General features: G+C 41.8%; 1 protein-coding gene across 1 annotated transcript in view; it reads right to left on the bottom strand.

The window, feature by feature from the left end:
• The window catches only part of RPS6KA2 (ribosomal protein S6 kinase A2), a 310,509-nt gene extending 290,293 nt beyond the window's left edge, over nt 1-20,216 (bottom strand). Inside the window, exons 1-2 of the mRNA XM_086461053.1 lie at nt 20,154-20,216; nt 16,886-16,930 (exon numbers count right to left, since the gene is read on the bottom strand). Coding sequence (XP_086317179.1) covers nt 16,886-16,930; nt 20,154-20,216 — 108 coding nt within the window. The remainder of the gene's footprint in view (nt 1-16,885; nt 16,931-20,153) is intronic.
• Between the last annotated feature and the right edge of the window lie 1,611 nt (nt 20,217-21,827).

Below are 21,827 nucleotides of genomic sequence, written 5' to 3'. Positions count from 1 at the left end.
TTATCTGACTCTCCACAAACAGCATGCCAAACTCTTGACTTTTTCTGGCCTCCTAAGAACAATACTTTTCCCACCAGATCAAATAACTTACTGTTCTTCAAATCTACATGTAAAACCTTGGGCCCTGAGGCAGGCCTCTCTTCTTCATACAGTAGACAGCAATATCTCCCCCCAATAAGCCGCAGCACACATACAAGTCTTCAGCCATGAGCTTCATCAGAAAATCAGCTATTCAGGCCCAGAAACAGGCCTAGGCCAGATACTGAAAGGCTAAAAGGACCTGCTGTTGATGAGACCATAAGCAAGGACACCTCTTCTGTACAAAAAGCCATATTGTCTCAACCCCCACAAGCAAGTCTTCCACTGTTTCGTTTCTTCTTTACACTCTGGAGTCACGGAACACCAGTCTTCATTATATTTTCTGAAAATGCTTAACCATGAAAAGCCCAACAGAAAAAAAAAAAAAACTATCAGTATTCCATTACATGATCTTACCTTTCCTTTAGTCTTACAGAGAGATGAAAGACAGTTTTAACACTGCAAGTTAGTGATCCTAAAATCAAGTGACCAAGAACAGTATGTTTGGACATTGCATGATGCCCAGGCACAACTTCAGAAGAAATAAGAGCTAAGAGAAACAGTGCAGGAAGAGCTACCCCACTTTTTCCAACACATCTCCAGATGATCTGGCAGCAAATCAATGGCAGCGCAGAATTTCAGATGGTTTCTCTGTCCACTGGGACAAAGAAAGAGGAAGCCCAAGTTCCCTCTGTCAGCTGCAGACAAAAATTCAGACATTAATCACCCTGCAGCTGCCACAGGGGAGGCATCCAGCATCTGTATTCTCTGCTGCAACAGGATTTGCAGGTGCTCCCGGTCCTCCAGAAGGTCTTTTATTACTCTGAAAGGAATACTCTAATCCAAGTTAGATTTTCTCTTCAAAGTGCCACAAGCCATTATACTGAGACAGCTAGGGAAAACAGTCCTACACTGCTGCTCCTGCAGTCAGCATCTGCCTTGTACAGTACTTACAGTGTCATTAAATGCTTCCCCCAGCTGGCAGCCAGGGATAGGGAGCTGCTGCATTTCATAGAAAAGAGCTCTTCCAACTGTTCACACAGGGTGCATCTACAGTAGTTAAAGAAGGAAAAGAGGCAGGAAAAGTGAGCTAGGCAAAACAGTATTTTAATGGTCCATTTCTCTCCCAAGGCCTGATCTCATCCCAGCTGTACAGCTGAGATACTGTACCTCTGCTCAATGGGAAGGATCAGAAGCTCTGCTCGAATAGCCTGCATAACTATGTTGGAAACTTTTGGTCTATGCACATACTTCTCTTGCTGGACAGTCTGACACGTAAATAAGTGTATAGCTGGTTTTCTATCATTAAAGCTGAAGGCTAAAACCTTCAGCAAGGGTAAGGATTACTGTGCCAGGAATAAAAGATGACATTTAAGAGGCAGCTCTGCAGATTAACATAGGGCAACAAGCTCTCCCTCTTAATATCTACAGCAAAGAAAGCATTAACTGGCTAGCCCAGAAGCACCTTTACCTCACATTTGTAACTGAGTCACATAAGCAAAGCCAGTTGGAAAGAAGGTTCACAAGTGTTCGCTATTAGTCACAGTTGTTTAAGTCACCAAACAGTAACATTTGTTTTGTCCATTTGTTGTAAGTATGCTTGCACCACACTTTTGAAGGCCACCAAGATACTAACATAAATACAATGAAGTAGTTGTAATGCCTGGAAGGCAACACAAAGACAATTATGTAGGAATATTCAGAGAACAAGTATCACATAGAGGCCACTTAAAAAAAACCAACAACAAAACCAACACACAAAAACAAACCACAAACACAAAATACAATACCATAGAAGAAATACAGAAGGCATTTCTGGTTTTTAGACCTACTTCAACTCTTTCTGCAATAGCCAGATCTTCAACTTCAGCCACAGTGGGTGGGAGTTACGGGTCAGATAGTTCCCCAGAAAACATCCTGTGCCTATCCCCTTACACCACCTTGGAATGACTACCACAGTCCCAGGACCAAACCTGGCAAACTGATGAAGCTGCCGTTTCAAACACGTAGTAAGCACTTCCCATAGCTCTCGATATTCCTGAAAGTGAACTCTGGTGCATCTCATGGGCAAGAGAAGCAATGGGTTGCTATGCCAACCCACTCTGTACCTGTCAGAGCACAGTGTGCAATTACTTAATTAGCAACTATACTAGAGAAGTTAAAGATGAAAAACTCAGGTCCCTACAGTATGTTGCCAGTCTACACTATTTGGAGCTAAATGCATATTTCAGGCTTTTCAAAGAAACTTCATCAAATTTTCTGCCACAGCTGATAGGGCAAGTTCAACTGCTTTAAGAGAACTGTTGACTAACAGAACCTGGTAAAAATCTGTAAGAACAAAAAAGAAGAAGAATTTCCTACTAATCTAATCATTCACAACAGTGCCTCATCGGTCAATTAAGAGACAAACAGTCATTCCATACAGAAGCTGAACTTAAAAATTATTTTCTCCCAATTCACATATGCCATTTAGTTTTCTATTCTTTGACACAGAGCTTAAGATACTCAGTCTTAAAGCTACATTTACAAAAAAGTCTACTGCAGAACTGGAAGAGAAATCAAAGTGAGGATCCTGGAGTCACAATGAGAGGGGCTCCTGGCTGATCTGATATGCTTGAGAACTCCTGCTTGCCTGTCTGAAAGGAAGCTAAGTTTTCAAATTTTTGTTTCAAATCCAGGGAAGTTGCATGGTTCCAGGGACAGAAGCTGGATTCTGCCCATCTTCTTCATAAATAGGATTATACAATCTTCACCTAGACATTAAAGCCTCCAGGGTTTTCAAATTCTATGATGAGCACGAAGTAAACAAAAGAACGCATTTTTCATTTGCACACTGAAGTAAACACTCAGTAGTCTTGGACATTTAAAAATTATTACTTTTTTTTTTTTTACAGTTTTTTTACAAGGCTGACAGTATGTCCTCCAAATATACCACCCACCCCTCACCCAAAGCCAATTATTTATTCAAAGCTAGCTCTGAGAACCAAAAAATGTGCGCAAGTCTGACAGCTACGTGCAACATGACAAACCATATTTCAGGAAAATGACTCAGTAAGTTCAAAATGTTTTACACATTTAATTAAGCCTTACACTAACTCCAGTTGGCAAGCAGGAGTATGAATCACAGAAGCTAGATCATAGGAGCAAACTCAAAGCCACAGAAAAACTTAACTGCTTACTCCTGGAGATGAACAATTACTTACTACAGCAAGAAACCAGGAGGAAACATCCTGCTTCATAGGCAAGTACGCTGTGGATAGTAAGGAAGGAAAAAAGAAAAAAAGAAAAGAGAACTGCCATAACTTGAAGCACAGATGCTACACTGACCAGTGCTAGTGGAGGCATTGCCATCAAGCCCTCTTCTAGTCCTCAGTATGTTGTAAACTGACACTGCAGCACTTATCTACTGCTCTCTTTAGCATCTTCTACAAAGCTATCTCCAAGGATGGCACATCAAGGTCAAAGACTACCAGGCAGAAGTAGTGGTAATGTCACTAACATGACTTTTGTGTCATCATTGTGCACATCACTGCATTTACTCAGTGGTTACGACACTTACTGTTATTTGTGACCCTCTTTTACATACTATAGGACACTGCAATATCCTCAGCTTCAGTAACTAAACTACTAGTAAAAAAGAGATCAAATTTGCACAACATAGTCCTGGTGCTAAAATAAAAAATATTACGCAAATATGTACAGTAGCCTATTGTTCATGGCTTGCCTTTTCCCACTGCTGGTGACAATCAGCTGGAGTAAATAAGAATACAGAGAAGAGACCTCTAGCATCTGAGGTCCCACAAGACCACACCAAAACATTCAACAGATTTTAGAAGGATCCACAGAACATCTACAACATGCTGAGATATAAATCACTTCCCATCATGCCCTAGAAAATTTGAGAGCAAGTTAAAAAACATATATATGCACCCCTAGTTTGTTGCAAGTGAACAGAAATAAAGTCATTGTCCTTTGCTTTCTCAATTTGAAATGTTTGAAGTAGTTTACAATTAAATAAGTTCCCCCCTGTTCGCAGTGCTGTTTGAATATCCTCTTTATCATCATTGGGCTGATCTGCAGGATGACTAGCTTTCCATGTTGAAAAGTTCAGGGCACTATCAAATGTAAAAAAAAATACAAACTGAAGTATCTCCACTTGCTACCTGCACCCACATTCAAGTTACAGGGTTGGCACGGTAAAGGCAATGTCCACACCCGTTGTTCGCGTAAAGCACTAACATTTCTCACATTATTCCCATTTCTTTTCTATTGCACTGCTAGCAAGACTGCTATCACAAAGAAAGGATCAATACAGCGTTGAAAATGCCAGGAAGGCTACAACATAGCACTGCATCCTTCTTCCCAACTTAACAAAATGGTGATTGCAAAAAGAGGTAAGTAGCTCTATATACTCTGCCTTTAGTCAGCAAGCCTTATATACTGGTGTACACAAGCAAAAATTGTCGAAGTCTTTTAATTACACCAAGGAATGATGGGGTACATTGTCACTAGCGCTGAACACTTTTTGTTTTGAAGAGGCTGTTATCTTCTTTCAGGGTCTTGGAGAAGAGCAGCTCAGAAACTCAGTCTGCTCAAGTCCTGCCACTGACAACACCAGCCTCTACATTGTTTATATGGTGTCCAACCATGGCTCCAGTATCTTCTCACTTTGTCCATTTCCACCACTCAACTGAAATTGCAGCTCTATTTCACACAGCTGTCCTGAAGATGGAATTAAACCCTCTTTCTCTGTCATCACAGCATAGATAGAAGCTTTGTTTACTTCTAAGCCTAGCAATTTTTTTAGCTACTGGATGACAATCTCCAGAGCAAAGAGTTTTCTCCTCCTCTCTCAAAACACATACACAAACATGACCTTCACACAAAGGGTCACGCTCTATCACTGTTGTCATCTCGACCAGCACAAAGCTGTACAACTGAGGGCATATGTCCTGCAGAACAAAGACAAGAGAAGATTAGAGGTCCCCATTACAGCAGTGGATTAGGTCTTTCACAGGTATGCTTAGAGTTGCTTCCTTCATCAATCTGAAGCCATTAAGAAACATCCTGACAGATGCAGTTACAGTCCACCCCTAGTCAAAGGGCACTAGCATTAAATATGTGGCTCAGAAGAGACACATTTGTGGTAGAGGCTATACTGACTTTCAAGACCCATCCCACCAACACACTTCAAGCTTCAGGCAGCCACAGCTGCTCTGTAGAAGTAAAAATTAGCTCTTCAGCCATTCCCACACTACAAATCTGAACAATGGCAAATTCTTCAGCACAGCCAGGGGCACTGAGCTATCAGATAGCAAAACTTTCTGTACAATCCTAAAACAAGCCTGGTTCAAAACAGTAAATAAGAAGAGAAAGAACTGTTGCCTTGTCACATATTTTCACTCACCTTTACGTCTACAGTAAGATCTTGTATGAGATATGAAGCAGGCCTGAATATCAAGTCATATTTATTTGGCAGTGTGCATCACTGCTTAAGTATTTGTTGGCTTTTGGATTCAGATGTTTAAAAGATTTATTTTTTTTTTTAGCTTCTGTAAACAGCTAACTACACACTGCAAACACTATTCAAGACCTCTAATCTATGTTAATCTCCCATCCACTCAACAAGACTGCCACCCACAGAAACGTGTCAACATCTGCAACAAGATTGCTTCTTATACACTATTTCCAGAAAAAGAAACCTCTCCCTGTGAAACTGGAGGCATGCTGTGAGTTTTGGGGTCACCTTCCTCGCCTCAGTGTGATAAAACCATATGCCAGTCTAGGAAAACTGACACCAGGAAATTCAGGAGGATAAGGTAATTAGATATCAAAGTAAACCCGGACACACACCACATTCTCCTGCCCTGACGGATCTTCTCACTCCATTCTGTAAGTCAGGTGTGCTCTGTGCATCTAGTGTAAGTCTACAGCAACACTACCAAATTTAAAAGAAACAGGTCCTCCTTCAGTTTCCCCCTAAGTGTTAACAGCATTATGCATATCAGGCCTACGTATTCAGGTTTGACATGATCCTCTCCAAGTATTTCGTTGCTAACAGTGCAAGAGATCATTTAGGCATTTGTGGAGAACCTAGATGGTTGTTTGAGAAGGAACTCCAGGAACACCTCTGTGTCAATCAAACTACCTAGCACTCAGCCCTGCCAAGGAACCAAGGCTGCTTCTGGATTGCACCTCCTTTGCATGCCAAAGGAGGCTGCCCTAGGAAAACTTTCCTGGGATAGGCCCACCACCCCCACCCCCTGCAACCAGTTCCTCTGCAGTGCTGCTGCAGGACAGGCTTTGGACAGACCTCACCTCAAAGGCCTGTTGTGTCAGGGGCAGTCAGGAACGCTGCTGTTGGGAGGCTGGAGAGTGCTAAGCATCACCTTGCTCTAGCCTTGACTTTAGGAATGACAGTTAGGCCTCCTTCTAAGGAGCCTCTCAAAATTACTTGAAAGAAGATGAAGAGACCAAGCATTTCAAAGACATCCTTTTTAGCTAAAAGCATAAATAACTATGTATATATATGTATGTATAAACACACACACCCCTTTCTATTCCTTCCCTATTCAGCTGGTCAAAGTGCTCAGAGTAGCTTTCAAGTCCACAACCACACCTTTAGCTACCAGTGCTATAGTCTGTAACACAGCCCTCAGGCACAATACAAGATGTGGAAATTCGCAGGTACACTTCTCCTGTCTAAGTCAGAAACAGTTTTCAGATGACGAACACTCAGAGAAGGCTCACTGGTGTATCCAAGACACTACTTTTGCAGTTTAATTCCTTTGTATTGGCACCCTTTATAGGAATGCTAACTCACCACCTTTGGTCTCCTTAAAAAAAGATTAATGAAGAAAATTGTCTTAAAACCTTCTGTAATATATACTGTACAAGAAGCCTCTCTCAAGACTGTTTATCATAGTAAAAGACTTTATAGGAAAATACAGGAGATAACGTAAATTAAACATGCGTGTTTATTAGCACATATCAGGAATCAAACCACTCAAATAACATCGTGTGATGTACAAGAGCTCATTTGCTTTTTTTAGCGGTACTGTATTGCTCATTGATCTGTTTGGAATATTTTCTTCCATAAGATGTATTACTAAATACATTAGGATTACCTTCTCGCCACAGATGAAAACTGAGAACTAGACTAAAAATGGCAAAAAATTGTGGATTAGTTGGTGCTGAGAACCCTCCAGTTCCCGATTACTGTAAGTGAGAACTGTGGTTGCTAAAGTGTACAAAAGGATCAGACTATTTATTCAAGTGCCTAAATATGCATAAATATGCTTAAACACCATACTTAAAACTCAGGGCACCACGGGTAACAGAAGACCTCAATGAAAGGGATAGACTGTACTTCAATCATCCATCATACATGTGATTGCCAATTAATACACACTATGCTTTCCCTCCCCTTTTCTTTTTGAAGTTTGGTAACAGAAAGACAACTCCTAGATCAGACTAAACAAACTTAGTAATCACTCTAATTACTGACTTCATTCAAATATAGCAATTAAAAAGTGAGAAAACTGCTAAAAAAAAGACAAAAATAGCAATCAGGAAATCCAAGACCATTTTTAACGAGACGGGTCTAAGCAGGGTCACAATTTGTCATTTACTAAGCTACTCACTCATATCCACAACAAAAATGTTTAGAAGACTTAAGATTTTAACTTCATTTAATTATAAAGAGGTCATTTAATCAGAATTCCTACACTTCAAGCAACATGGATATGCAAGAAATTCTATATAGATGTTGGATCAAAGTTTTGGACAGCTGGGAACTTGCAGTTAGCTTCACACAGGCAATGCTGTAAAAATATGCACCTGCAACCCTAGACATCAGATCTTTACATTGAGCCCACCACTTCTCTGGCATTGATGCAACCCTCTGTCTTCCATAGAGGTGTTTATACGACATAAATTTCCTGGCTACCTGTCAGAAATAACTGGACAAATGAGACAAAACCTCTGCCAGTTTTTAAGCATCCAGGTGTTTAAGAAGAGGTAATCGGCCTTCCTCCTTAACTTCCAAAACATACAGACTGTTTTTTGTTGCTACTCTAAGTATTTCACACACCACTGCCAATTTCAATGTAACTTTTGTGAAATCCCGAGTGTAATAAACATGCACATGTACTGATCAGACATCCTATAAACTTGCAGAAGTTCTGAGTTTAACTCACTTGTTCAAACGCAGCCAGACTAATTTATTACCCAAAGCTCCCTTTTTAGTCAACAGGGAAAACTAGTCAAGTCTGGGATAAAATAAATTGCACCCTGAAGCACATAACCACCTAGAAACAGAAGCTTAATTCTTGACATCAACAGTGACAATATGATAATTCTTCTTGTCTAACCATGTCCATTTAAGTACTTTTTTTGTCACCGATGGTAAAGCTATTTTCTGATTTTTCCCATCAAATCTTTGGAAGAAAGCAGTCAGAGGAAGGCTTTTTCTTCCAAATAGCAGCAATGCTTGTCTTGTTTCTTTGCCACATCACTTTTTCTTTGGGAAAAAAGTTATTTATAAACCTTGGAAGTAGCAGGAAAGGAGAGGGGAGGATTCAAAGGAAGAATTCTTATTTCATAACAAAACACTATGTTCTCAGGAGAGAACAAACCATAGAGCAAGAAGATTAGAGTAAGCTACAGAAAACGAATTTTCAGCTCATTGTAATGAAGAAAAATGGATCTTCTCACCCTAGAGTTGTAACCATCTACGTGTAAACTATAGTTTGTTTCCACTTAAAAAAAAAATACAGCTCTCCAGGAGGCACCATACTAATCCCTGAAACTATTTATCCTTGACTCTAGGGACTGTCAAGTGACTCATCTCTCCTGATGACACAATTCACTTATAGCCAGCACACTCTCTGGGGCAGCAACTGCCATTAATGAACAAGTTCATTTTCATGAGGAAACAGTTTTCCACAGATGAATTTTCATTTGTCATAAGTAATAACGCTTGTTCAAAATCAAGCAGCCTAACTCTGTGAAGTGTTTTACATCTTGCATACACTTTTTCAGAACTTTTTTCCCCATTTGGTATGACATTTGCTTAGTAGCTCGCTACAGTCCAGTCTGCAGGGCTTATTTTAAAAACTTCTGAACATATATATTGCTATGCATCTGAGTGCCTGCCTGATTAACTCAGACTTGGCCATTTTGGTGTCCACTTAGGAAAAAATTTGGTTGGTTTTAGCTGCTTGTTCTATAGCTAAACACTGCAAACTTAAAAGAAATCTAACACACAACCAAAAAACACACGAACAAAACACACACGCCCCCCTCATGCACTGTCCCAGAACTCTGCAGGTCACACCAGCCCACTGCGTCACTACTTCTCGGAGCATCAGGAACAGAGGCGAGATCACTACCACAACAAAGTCCTGATTCAGTAAAGGCTTAAGAAGATCACAGCCAACACATGCAAAAGTCATACTTCAGTGGGAGCAAGCATCAGCTGTCATCTCAGGTAAGGAGAGTTCTGCCACCAATTATAATTACCAGCTACCTTCTCTATCAGCTAAAAACGCATCACCTCCTCATCTAGGGTCTCAATAAATGTTGAACTCAAGTTCATTTTTGGTTCTTGAAGACCAAGGTTTCTGAGAAACAGGATCTGTCACCCTTCAGCCGTGGAGAGACTAGGTTCAAGGCAGGCTGCCACTCATCACAGATTGTCAGCATCTTAGCAATTGCTGCAGAAAACCAGGAGGGCTGAGAAGCCCTGAACAAGGTTCACAGCCTTTTTCAGAAGCTTTTTTAAATGCTGTTATCCTGTTGTTGATGCATTTGAACCACAACAGCACACTGTCTAAAAGCAGTGAGAGTAATTTAAAAGAAGTAGCAGAGACTGTGCAATAAAAATAGCTAGAAATCAAAAGTTTAACATTAACTTAAACATTTTAAGTTTAATGATATCACATTCAAGTGCCACAATTCTTTCAGTTTGTATAATAAATTTTTATACTCGCTCCTTTGCCCAAGACATGTGACATTTTCTATGTCTGTTTACTGTATGAATTGTACAAGGGGGAGGAAAAGGAAAAAGATCAAAGTAAAAAAAAAAACAAATAATAATCAAGTTTTCTTCTTTCTATACTGCTATCTCCCCTATGCCTGTCCCAATTCAATTCATGAGGATAGTGACAACAAGAAGTGAATTTATAAAGCATCAGAAGCAAAAAAATTCTTTTAAAGCAGCTAGCACAGCTGTTGTCCTGTCAGGTTTCCCTCCAGTGCTGGGATTCTGAGCACAGGCTTTGGGGTACAACAGGAGAAAGAGACACTTCATTAATTTCATGACCTCAGCTGTCTCCTCTCATTTTATCCACACAAAGTCAATGGTGGAATAACCCTTCACCTCCACGAAGGACACACTTTTATATACACTATTTTGCATGAAGTTAAACAGAAACCAATATTCTGTTGGTCACCTGATCAATTTCATTCTAAACCAAATTGCAGTCATTTATTTTAAAAAAAAAAAAAAAAAAAAGAGAAGCATTAGAAGATAGGCACTGTGGATTAATTCCCCAAATATATATTTTAAAAAAAATCCATTTCTAAAAATCAATTTACAAAGTTATTATCTACCAAGTCCTTCATAAGAGCTAAGCATTTCAGGTTTGGTTTTGGGTTTTTTTTAAATTTAAATTTACTTAAGGTCAAACAGTTTACACTACCTACATAACATTCTCAAAGAACAGCTGAGGGAAGGAGAAAACACACATTTTTTGTTTCTTAAATACATCATGAGTGTAATTTTATAAGGATCTATGTAAGGTCATAATTTTTCAGTAATCAGATAAGGGTCTGCATTTGAGCTCACTCAGTATCTACTTTTATAGAAAGAAGTCATCCTAGAGAGGCTTGCTTGCATCTCTGGTTTAGAGAGGTATGTAGCATAACAGCTGGATTCACAGTTATTTACTGTGATAATGCATTGTTTGATAAGAAAACAATTTCCCATTGCTTTGAACTTCTTTTTTAAACATAGTTCCTTAATTCTGAGGGTTTGTTGTGGTTTTGTTTTTGTTTTTTTTAGAGAGGAACAAAAAGGTAGCATATTAATGAAACATATGGCTGTCATCATAGAATGATTAGGTTGGAATAGACCTCTGAGATCATCAAGTCCAATTGTTGACCTAATACCACCATGCCCACTAAACCATGCCTCAAAGTGCCACATCAACACGGTTTTTTGAACGCCTCCAGGGATGGTGACTCCACCACTTCCCTGGGCAGCCTGTTCCAATGTTTGACCACTCTTTCAGTAAAGAAATTTTTCCTAATGTCCAATCTAAACCTCCCCCAGCGCAACTTGAGACTGTTTCCTCTCATCCTATCACTAGTTACGTGGGAGAAGAGACCAACCCCCACCTCACTACAACCTCCTTTCAGGTAGCTGTAAAGAGCAATAAGGTTTCCCCTCAGCCTCGTCTTCTCTGGCTAAACAACCCCCGTTCCCTCAGCTGCTCCTCACAAAACTTGTTATCTAGACCCTTTTCCAGCTTTGTCACCCTTCTTTGGACACGCTCCAGCACCTCAATGTCCTTCTTGCAGTGAGGGGCCCAAAACTGCACACAGTATTTGAGCTACGGCCTCACCAGTGCCGAGTACAGGAGCACGATCACTTCCCTGCTCCTGCTGGCTACACTATTTCTGAAACAGGCCAGGACGCTGTTGGCTTTCTTGGCCACCTGGACACACTGCTGGCTCATGTTCAGATGGCTGTTGACCAGCACCCCCAGGTCCTTTTCCACCGGGCAGCTCTCCAGTCACTCATCCCCAAGCCTGTAGCGCTGCTGGGGGTTGTTGTCAAAGTGCAGGACCCAGCACTTGGCCATGTTAAATCTCATACAACTGGCCTCAGCCTATCAATTCAGCCTGTCCAGGTCCCTCTGCAGAGCCTTCCTACCCTCAAGCAGATCAACACTCCCACCCAATTTAGTGTCATCTGCAGCTTACTGAGGGAGTACTCAATCCCCTCATCCAGGATCATCATCAAAGACGTTAAACAAGACCAGTCCCAATCATCTAGCAATCTGAACTAGGCTTCCCTCCTCAAGAGTTTTTACATCATGCTATATAAATATACATCTCTGTGCCATAGCACTCTGCCATAGCACTCATTTGATGATCAGCTTCCTATTTGTTTTTTTTGTTGTTGTTGTTGTTTGTTTTTTGTTTTTTTTTTTTCTGAAAGGACAGGATATTCCTATGACCCAAGTTTTTTAAAAAAGGTACAGACTTTTTTTATATGTGTGCGTATATGTTTTTCATATACAAGAAGAAGGATCCAGGGAATTGCAAGCCAGTCAGCCTCACCTTAATCCCTGGAAAGGTGAAGCAGCAAATATTTCTGGAAAGAAACCCCAAACATATGAATGACAAGAAAATTATTTGGAGTAGTCATTACAGATTTGTGAAGAGGAAAACTGTGCTTAAACAACTTGGCAGCCTTCTTTGAAGAGATGACTGTTTTGGTGGATGAGGGCAGAGCAGTGAGTGTTTTTTATCTTAAGGCTTTTTACATGGTCTCCCATATCATCATCTCAGACAAACTGATGAAGTATTGACTAGATAAGTGGACAGTGAGATGGATCAAAACCTGAACTGTCGTACTCAAAGGGTTGCAATCAGCACAAAGTCCAGCTGGAGACTAGTCACCAGTGGCATATTCGAGAAACAATACTGGGTCCGGTATTGTTTAACATCTTTATTAATGATTTGGATGATTGGGCAGAGTACACACTCTGCAAGTTTGTAGATGTTACAAAAGAGCAGGGAGCAGCTGATACACCAGATAGTCGTGCTGCTGTCCAGAGGGAGAAATTGGACAACAGGATTTTCCTGAAGTTCAGCAAAAGGAAATGCACCTTTTACAGAAAAGGACATGGATGGACAAGTTGAACATGAAACAGCAATACACTCTTTTGGCAAAGAAAGTTGACAACACCCTGGGCTGTATTAGAAAAGGTGCTGCCAGGTCAAGGAAGGCGATCCTTCCCTTCTACTCGGCACTGCTCAGCATCATCTACAGTGGCGTCCTATTCTGGGCTTCCCAATTCACAAGAGACATGAACATATTAGAGAAAGCACAGTGAAGGTGGACCAGCACAAAATGATTCAGGGATGAAAGGATCCGCCCTAAAAGGGAAGTCGGAGAAAGCTGGAACTGTTCCCCCTGGAAAAGACAATGCAGGGGGCAGGAAAGGAACGGAGGGTGGATCTTATTAACCTGATAAATACCTGAAGACAAGAAGTAAAGATGACAGAGCCAGATTCTTCTCAGTGGTATCCAGTGAAGTGAGGAGAGGCCACAGACACAAACGAAAACAGAGGAAATTCTATTTAAACATGATTAAATGTTTTTGGTTTTGTTTTTTGTTCTGTTTTGGGGTGGCTTTTTTTCCTCTTAGGGTGAGCAAACACTAGAACAGGCTGCCCAGTGAGGTTGTGGAATCCATTCAGTGCCCAACTGGATCCAGTCCCAAGCTGACCTGCTCTGAGCAAGGCAAAGAGGGTTGGACTAGAGGACCTCCAGAGGTACCTTCCAACATCAGCTTTCTATGATGTTATGAGCATTTATCATTCCCTTGATAACAGTAGCATTAGAGTAACAAATTTAAAATTTTCACTTCTATGGAGGTTTTGTGTTTTCTTCACTGTGATTGTTCAACATAGTCTTTCTTCAGCTTCTAAATCTATCACATTAGCTGTTACTGCTATTAGTTATAAAAAGCTTGATCTTTCATTGAGAATCCAATAAATTAATTATCCTCTACAGACAGTGGTAGAGCCTGCAATGCATACTTGCCATGAGACTACACAAAGAACATGCACCTTTACTCCCTCCAATTTTATTATTCACGTTTGCACAAGAGTACACTGTATCAGCAGAAAGTACATCTGTCTTTGGAAACTTTTGTACAAGAGTTATCAGTAAGCCTAGGTGCTGCCCTTTTCTGTTTTGCCATGCAATTTTCATAGAGTACAACTTAAGAGGATTTAGCCAGTTCTGCTTCTGGTCGGATATCAGCACTTCCATTGCATCTCTCCTCTACTTCCCCCCGACCCCAGACCACTGTGCAAGCTTTAAATCAAAGCATACAAATTCCCTTGAAAGGGTAAAACAGCTCAAAGCAGTGTTACAATCTAGTTTCCGAATGCTGTAATTTCAAAGTGCTGTGAGCTGTACTGCCCATATGCTCACTGTTTTAGAAAGATGTGACAAAGAATTTTGATGCCAACTGCACCTTCAATGAAGATTTAGATAGAATGTCAATGCTTAACTTTGACCTAGACCAAACCACAAGGCACATCACCCTTGTTTAAGTATGCTTAGGCCTCTAATGATCACAGGTGGTCAAACTTATTCTCTATCAAAAAGGCCAGTTTGCCAAAAAGAATCACTTTATGGAAAAGCTAGTCTAAGCAAGTCTAAGCAAGGACTGCTACAGGAGTTTGAAGTTCCTCTCAAGTAAGGTCCCATCAGCTAACCTGCTGGCCTTTGTGGCAGGACAAACAGGGTCCACGGCTTTGGGAGGACCTCCTAGGGGAACACCCTGATGATAGCAACCCTGAGTAATCTAGGTGACACAATTCTAGATCAGAGCTGACACACACAGCTCTAGAACCAAGATGTGACTCAGAAACACTTGCTGTATCCAACAATCCCATTAATTTATGCCCTCAAGACATTTAAAGAGCTTGTCCATCAACAGCAAGGTCAGATCTCAGAAAAACGAGAAGTGCAGTTTTTATAACGCATTTTGCCACCATTTCATTTGTTCGCAGGAAGCCAACACAGCCTAAAGCAGATTATTTACAACCACCACCTTTGAGAAAGCATGATCCATTGCATTACATGATTTAAATTCACCCCTTAAGCCATGCTTTATGTTTCCTGAAAAAATTGTTTTGGGCTTGGGCACAGTACAGCTATCAGTAAGGAAGTCACCAGAGCAGTAGACTATTCTTTCCTACAATACCACTACAGTAAGATGCAAGCTTTATAGAACAGAACAGGCTTACACACCAAGCTAGCAAAGGGCTGAAATAACATGACAGAAGACTAAAACCGACACTGTTTTTCACCCTTTCTTATTGTATTTTTCTATGGTACTGTGTAATGAAGGCACATAGAGGAAAGTCAAGTGCAGGGTGAGGGAACTTCTACATTGGGCAGTGATATTTCACCATTTGTTAGTGGTCACCGTGTACATGTTTTATAATGCACAAGTGCAGCAGGTTTTTCAATCGGACGTAAGTACATCCTCCTACTTGGCATACAGAACTGCAATTGCCTTGCTGAGGCACGAGTAGACATACAGGAAGATAAACACAATTACAGATATCAAACTGCAAATTGTAATACTCGCAGCAGCAAACACATCAGAAAATGAGAGAACACAGGACTGAGGTTTCTATGTAAGTAGTCATTACATGCAATTCTTCTCTGCCAAAGTTAAGAATCAAGAATTATAAGATGTATCCCTAATGAAAATTAACTAGGTTTTGCCTTCATTTCCTAAATTAATTTATCTTCACAAAAAAAAAAAAAAAAAAAAAAAAAAAAAAAAAAAAAGAGTCCTCCTAAAATCTAAGCCCACAAACCAGAAATTTAATTTTCAGCAATATCTTCAAAGGTAATGTGATGAGCCCAGTTACCTGCACTTAACTTCACCCCCAAGCTTTTTGAAGAGTAATTTAGTGCCATCTTTTTTAAGAAATAGAAAAGGAGAGGAAAAAATTACATTTGGAAGTTGCATCCATTTCACAGAGCTCAAAACTAAGACTTCTTCCTCCTTTCTATCATTAGGGGCATTTAAAATATTCCTTTAACACAGCAGAAAGTACCAAAAACATACCCTTGCACTGAAAACCAAACATCACAAGGCTCAGTTTGAAATTTCAAGGTGTAAGAGGTATTGGGAAGATTAGCATGTTCAGAGGCGGCTACATAGACAAGTGTCTTTGCAGCCTCCCTTCAGTCCTGAAGGGATTCAGTCTCCTTCACTTCTTTAAAATCAGGAGATGCCTAAATCTTTCAAGCACACCTTGGTTTACACAAATCAGCAGCACCTTGTACTGACACCTGGAACCAGCAGCAGACAGTCTTACAGTCAAGCTTTGCCCTCAGTTCATCATAATAGTGAATGTTGATTTGTTCTCACCTGCTTCGTATCTTCATACTACCTTCTACCTCTTCTATTTGCCCTTTAAACACTTTAAGGCAAGGCTTGCACTTTTCTGTAGGTTTGGTTGGTTGGTTTTGTTTTGTTTTGTTTTTTTTTAAATTAGCACAATAGTACAACACTACAATACTACAAACAATAGATTAACTTGAAGGAAAGAATTAGCTCAGTCTTGCTCTGGATGAAGAGCCATCCTAGTGGACAAACAGGAATGAATTCAATTTAATACTATGTGGGGTTAATTCATCAGGCACTAGTCACGATACATGAGTATTGTTATGACAGCTACTCTTTGTGAGGTCATTACAAAATCTCTGCAGGAAATCCATACATCTCAAGAAGTTTTGTGTTCTTTCTTGGAAAACCAGGATAATATCTGTAAAATAAAATTCCCTAACTCTAGTTGAACAAGTCTATTCTCCTTTGTTCACTTGACCTTGTAATAAGAGACCAAAAAATAGCTTGGTTTTGCATCTTCAGGGCTAGAAGCAAGTGGAGAAGAAGTACTAGAGACATTTTGTTTCCATGAAGCCAGAAGATATTATAATTTCCTAACATTTGCATGATTCATGAGGAAATGTATTTACCTCTTTTACAGGTTCTTCATCCAGGGCAGCATCTTCCACTACAGGCTAGTGAACAGAGAAGAGAAAAGAAAGGAAAGAAGTCTTGTAAATATATGCTATGGAGAAAGACACAATTCTAAGCCAAGTTCTAGCACAAAACACAATCAGTTTACATTTAATCAGTTGTCACACCAAATTTATACTACTGTAGGAGGCATGTTCAGTTCTTCACATCTAGCACAGGTAAATTAACCTCTGAATCCATGAGGACCTGCTTTCTGCAAGATATACAAAATGCTAAGAGATACAGGAGAAAGCAAGAGCACACTGGTACTATTAAAATTGCTGATGAAAAGTCAAAACAACATTTGTCATAGAAATCGCACAGGAATGAAGAACTACACAAGATTATGAATAAATTAGAGAACTGGAACAGCATTTCTTGTTGAGAAGAGGGAATATATGAATACATAGACCAAATTTTCTAAACACTCAACTCCCATTTAAATATTGTCATTTAATGGGTGCTCAGCCAAAGTCTATGAAGTGATGAACCCTTTGGAAAATAGGTAGAAACATTACATAGATCATGCAGCCCTTCCTGGGAAAATACTCCCAAGGCTGTAATTCACTACCCCATCCATCCAGCTTGAGAGGGATCAATAACTTTGCCTACCCACAAAGAAATTCTAGACCCAGCAAGTTTCCCAAGCTTCTTGCTTACTTGTCAGACACAATTAATGACCTCCTGAGTCAACAGGTGAGACAAGCAGGATTTTGCTTCAATCTTCCTTTATACAAATGTAATACAGAACATGCCCTCAATGCACTCTTCCTTATCAAGCAATTGATTTACTACAAATGCTGTCTTTAATATCCGCAAGTCATTCACCTGAGTCATGCACAGGCACTCATAAATGCCTCTATTTAAAAGGGTTTTTGGCATTAAGGAAGGGGAGGAAAAAGAGGTCCATATGCATAAAAGAATGAAACTGTCTCCCTCCTTGTCTACTAACTGTGAAAAGCTTCCGTGAAAAAGAACAACTTGCAGACAATCATGAAAACATTTTATCCCACACAGATTCTGAGCCTGTGACAGCTCCCTCAAATCCGTCCAACCACTAGTGTTTAAGCTGCATTCAGCTCATTAAAGAGTAAATGTCATCACTGTTTGAAAAGACGACTGGTCTTCATGGACAATAGCCCACAAGAGACAAAGTTAATTTCCATGTACCTTAACCAGACTTGAACAAACAGTATTTCAGGAATTCTATTTACAGTACGATTTGAAAGTGTTATAAAGCTATAGAATATCTTTAATGTGCTTAGACATAGCAATAAATAGAGCCAATAAATGGTGATTTGTCTGTTGATCTCATCTAAACTGCAAAAGTTTATGCCTCTAATTCCTTAACCCTCTGTAAACTTTTTGGAAGTGAAATCTCAGCAAGAGTGATAGAACAGTGTAACTCATAGCTATCATACTCTTTAGAGCAGGAAATGCAAAAAACAGCCAAACAACAACAAAAAAAAACCAACCAAAACAAACCACACACCTGGTTAACTAGCATTGTAATGGGTCAGTTACACTCAGCAAGACGACCCACACAGTTTGGTTTCTTCTGGAAGAAAGGTCCAAATGATCCTCTACCAACAAAAGAGGTGACAATAGAAAGGTATTATCCCAAGTAACGGGCAATGGGCCCTAGTGCAGGAGCTTACCCCACGATCTAGGGAAGGTTTTCCCAGAAGTTGACGGTAGAAAAAGCAATCTGAGCAGTGACTGAAGTGTTTTCTGTCTGGGGCAGAAAGAAAAATACTGACCCACAAAACAAACTGATTTTAGGAAGAAGGAAGGAAGGAAGGAAGGAAGAGAACAAGCATATACATGAACTTTGAATACTGTGGTCGATGGAAAGGCAGACTTAGGGGGGAGAAAAGCAGCATTTCTATGACGTTCAGCAGAAAAACTGTTCACTGTAAGTATAGTTATAGAAGTCTTCTAATTGGGAAAGTGACCTAACAAGGCATCAGCTGACTTCTTAAACAAAATCAGGAAAAAAACCACTGTTTCCCAGATACAACCTGTTTGTGTGATGCAACGAATCAGAGTGCTAACGAAGTGAAGCAAGTGGCAGCACTTGAATTACATGATATAAACCTCTGCAAGCCCCCTGAACTTGTTCTGAACCTAGGCACTCCAGAATGAGCTACGCTGGTATAATACATTACAGTATCACCTCTGCTGTATTGTTTAAATATGTGAACTAATGCTCTGGATGAAACCTTTTCCACAGTTCAGCAACTCTTCTTTTGAGACAAGTGTTTTGTGCTTCCAGCAACCTGGATGGTTAAGTTACACTCCCTTCTGTTCTTCTCAAAACCCTGTTACAGTACTCTGATCAAAGAAACGAGGGTGAGGGGATGGGGAGTGTTACAAAATGGGGGGGGGGGGGGGGGGGCGGCGTTACAAAATAAACAAAACCACCCCCCACCTCACAATTTTCACTCATCCATTTCTGTCACCCATTACAAATATGTATCCTGTGCTGGAAACAGTTGACCAGAAATACTTTGGTTTTACTGCAGCACTCAAGAGCCCCAGAAATACTCAAGAATCTGCTCTGCCCGGTACTGCACCAAAAAGATGATACCTTTCCCGACACAAAACAACCTTAAATCGCAGGTGATGAAAACTCCACACCACCAACCGCGAGCACGTAGAACGCGGCGGCCAGGTAGTTACCACAGCGTTGTGTTTCCAGTACGATCCTGAAAGCTCAGCCTTGTGCTTAGAGGTAACGGACAAGGCTCTCACTTGAATTTTGCGCCGGTGCTAAAACAAACGTAAGGAAGCTCAGGAACCAAAACAGAAGCGGGGACCACGGACCGACCCTAGCCTCAAATCACAGATCGCATACTTCGGGTTTCAACGTGAGCCCAAGTCCTGCTCTGCAGGCTTCCACCGGTTTCACCCGCTCCTTCCCTCACAGCCGCCCCAGACCCCCGGAGGGCGCTTCGGCCCCAAGCGGGGGCGGCAGGGCAGCCCCCACCGGCGCCCCGCTCCCGGCCGGGCTCCGCGGCCGCCGCAGCACAGTGGCAGGGCGCCGGGCACCCCCGCTCCAAACCACTGCGGGCGTGGGGCAACAGGTTTCCCAGCCGAGCCTCTGGGTTGCCCACGGCACCCCATTTGGCGAGGTTTGTGGTTCCCCCCGGCGGGAAAGGGGCGGGTGGGGGGGGGGGGGCTAGCAGCACCGCGGCGGCCCCTGCACCCCCCGCCGCCGCTCACCTCCGTCTCCATGGGCTCCACCTCTATCCCTTTCCATAGCTCCAGTAAGTGTGCGATCGGCATGCTGGGCGACGCCTGCTAGAAGCCGGGATCAAGCAGAAGGCGAGCGCGGCGGCCGCCGAGGAGAGGAGGGAGGAGGTGTTTGTGGGCGCCGGGACACCCGACGAAGCCCGGCCGGGGACCGGGACCCTCCCTCCGCCCGCTCGGCAATATGGCTCCCCGCCCGCCCCGGGGGAGCCCGCAGGCGGGGCGCTGCCGCGGCCGCTCCGCAGGCGCGGATGCAGAGCGAGGAGGCGGGAGCCGCTCCGCAGCCCGCCGTAGAGCCCCCCCGCCCCGTCCCGTCCCCCTCGGCCGCTGCCGGTTCGGCTCGCTTGTAAGCGATGGGGGAAAGTTGATGGCGAGGACGCGGCGGCGGGCGCTGCCATGGCAACGGCAGGGCGCCCCCCCCCCCCCCCCCGGGCCCCGCTCCGCCCGCCCGTCCTGCAGCGCCCCGAGGAACCCCGGGGTGCGCCTGGGGGGCGAAGGGGGAAATAAAACCATTAAACTGGCCATTTCCACCTCCCGCCCCCCCATATTCAAAACATTGATATCCCGTTGATAGGGAGGGCAGCTAACAGAAGGATGGCTGAAGTTTACCAAGCCCAATGTCATTCTAGTCCTAAAAAGACTTATCTTACTTACCACTTGCTTTATTATTTTACTTCTTTGCTATGAAGCCTGTAGTAAAGACTGTCTACTCAGATGCCCTTTCTTCCTCCTTTAGCTCTCACAGCCTGTTACAGCCTTACTGTAATACGCACAACACACTGCACTGGATACCCAGCTGCAGAGACCATGATTTATGCAGAGGTTGATTTGGATTCTCCTCAAACTGAGGTTAAAACATGCACGTTACCTCGCTCAGCCAACTTTATTACCATGTTCTGAAAGGCATTACTGCTAAATAAGTCACTGCTCTTCAGAGAGCCATTTCAGAACAAATAGCCAATGTGCAAAGTGCATTTTTCTTCTGTTCCATGCTCGAAAAGCCACAGTTTATTTCCATAGCAGCAGTGCTGTACAAATTCAGAGCAAGTTTTTGTGAACAACAAAGTCTTCTGCCAGTTTACAAAGGAACATTTGAGCAGTATTCCTCCTCCAGTTGTGTCTCAGCTCCCTCAAACTATTTAACATTAACAAGCTGCCCTGTAAGTCTAAACACAAACAGGGTTAGAAGAGAATGTCAAATTCATTGACCATAATAAAGAGAAAAAAAAAAAAAAAAAAGAAACAACAATAATCAGGCCTCAACCAGAGCCACAAATGGAGCTGTGCACTCAGGTACTGCTAAAAGAACTCAGGCTTTTACTTCTGTGGTAGAATATGAACACTTTCCTTGACATCTGTGCCAGCACTCAGCTAACAACTTGTAACCTCAATTATGCAGCCTCATCTGCTTTACAGATTGAGCAATTAAATAGCTAGATTACTGGCTTTACTCAGCTCACAAAATAAAGTGTGGTGGGAGTGATGTCAATCACATAACAGACATGTACCTGAAATGGGAAGCTACAGCATCTGGTTGCTACATACTCCCTGGCTCTAGTGTTCTGCCCCTACTTCTTCCCCAGCAGCACTTGAGAGGCAAACTTATTGCCTTTAACTCGACATACAGGCTCTCCCAAACAGCCTTAT

Source organism: Leptosomus discolor, chromosome 2 (assembly GCF_034619465.1).
Source record: "Leptosomus discolor isolate bLepDis1 chromosome 2, bLepDis1.hap2, whole genome shotgun sequence".
NCBI classification, from domain to species: Eukaryota; Metazoa; Chordata; class Aves; order Leptosomiformes; family Leptosomidae; genus Leptosomus; species Leptosomus discolor.
The sequence above is the reverse complement of the archived record's forward strand: the minus strand, read 5'-3'. Positions and strand labels throughout refer to the sequence as shown.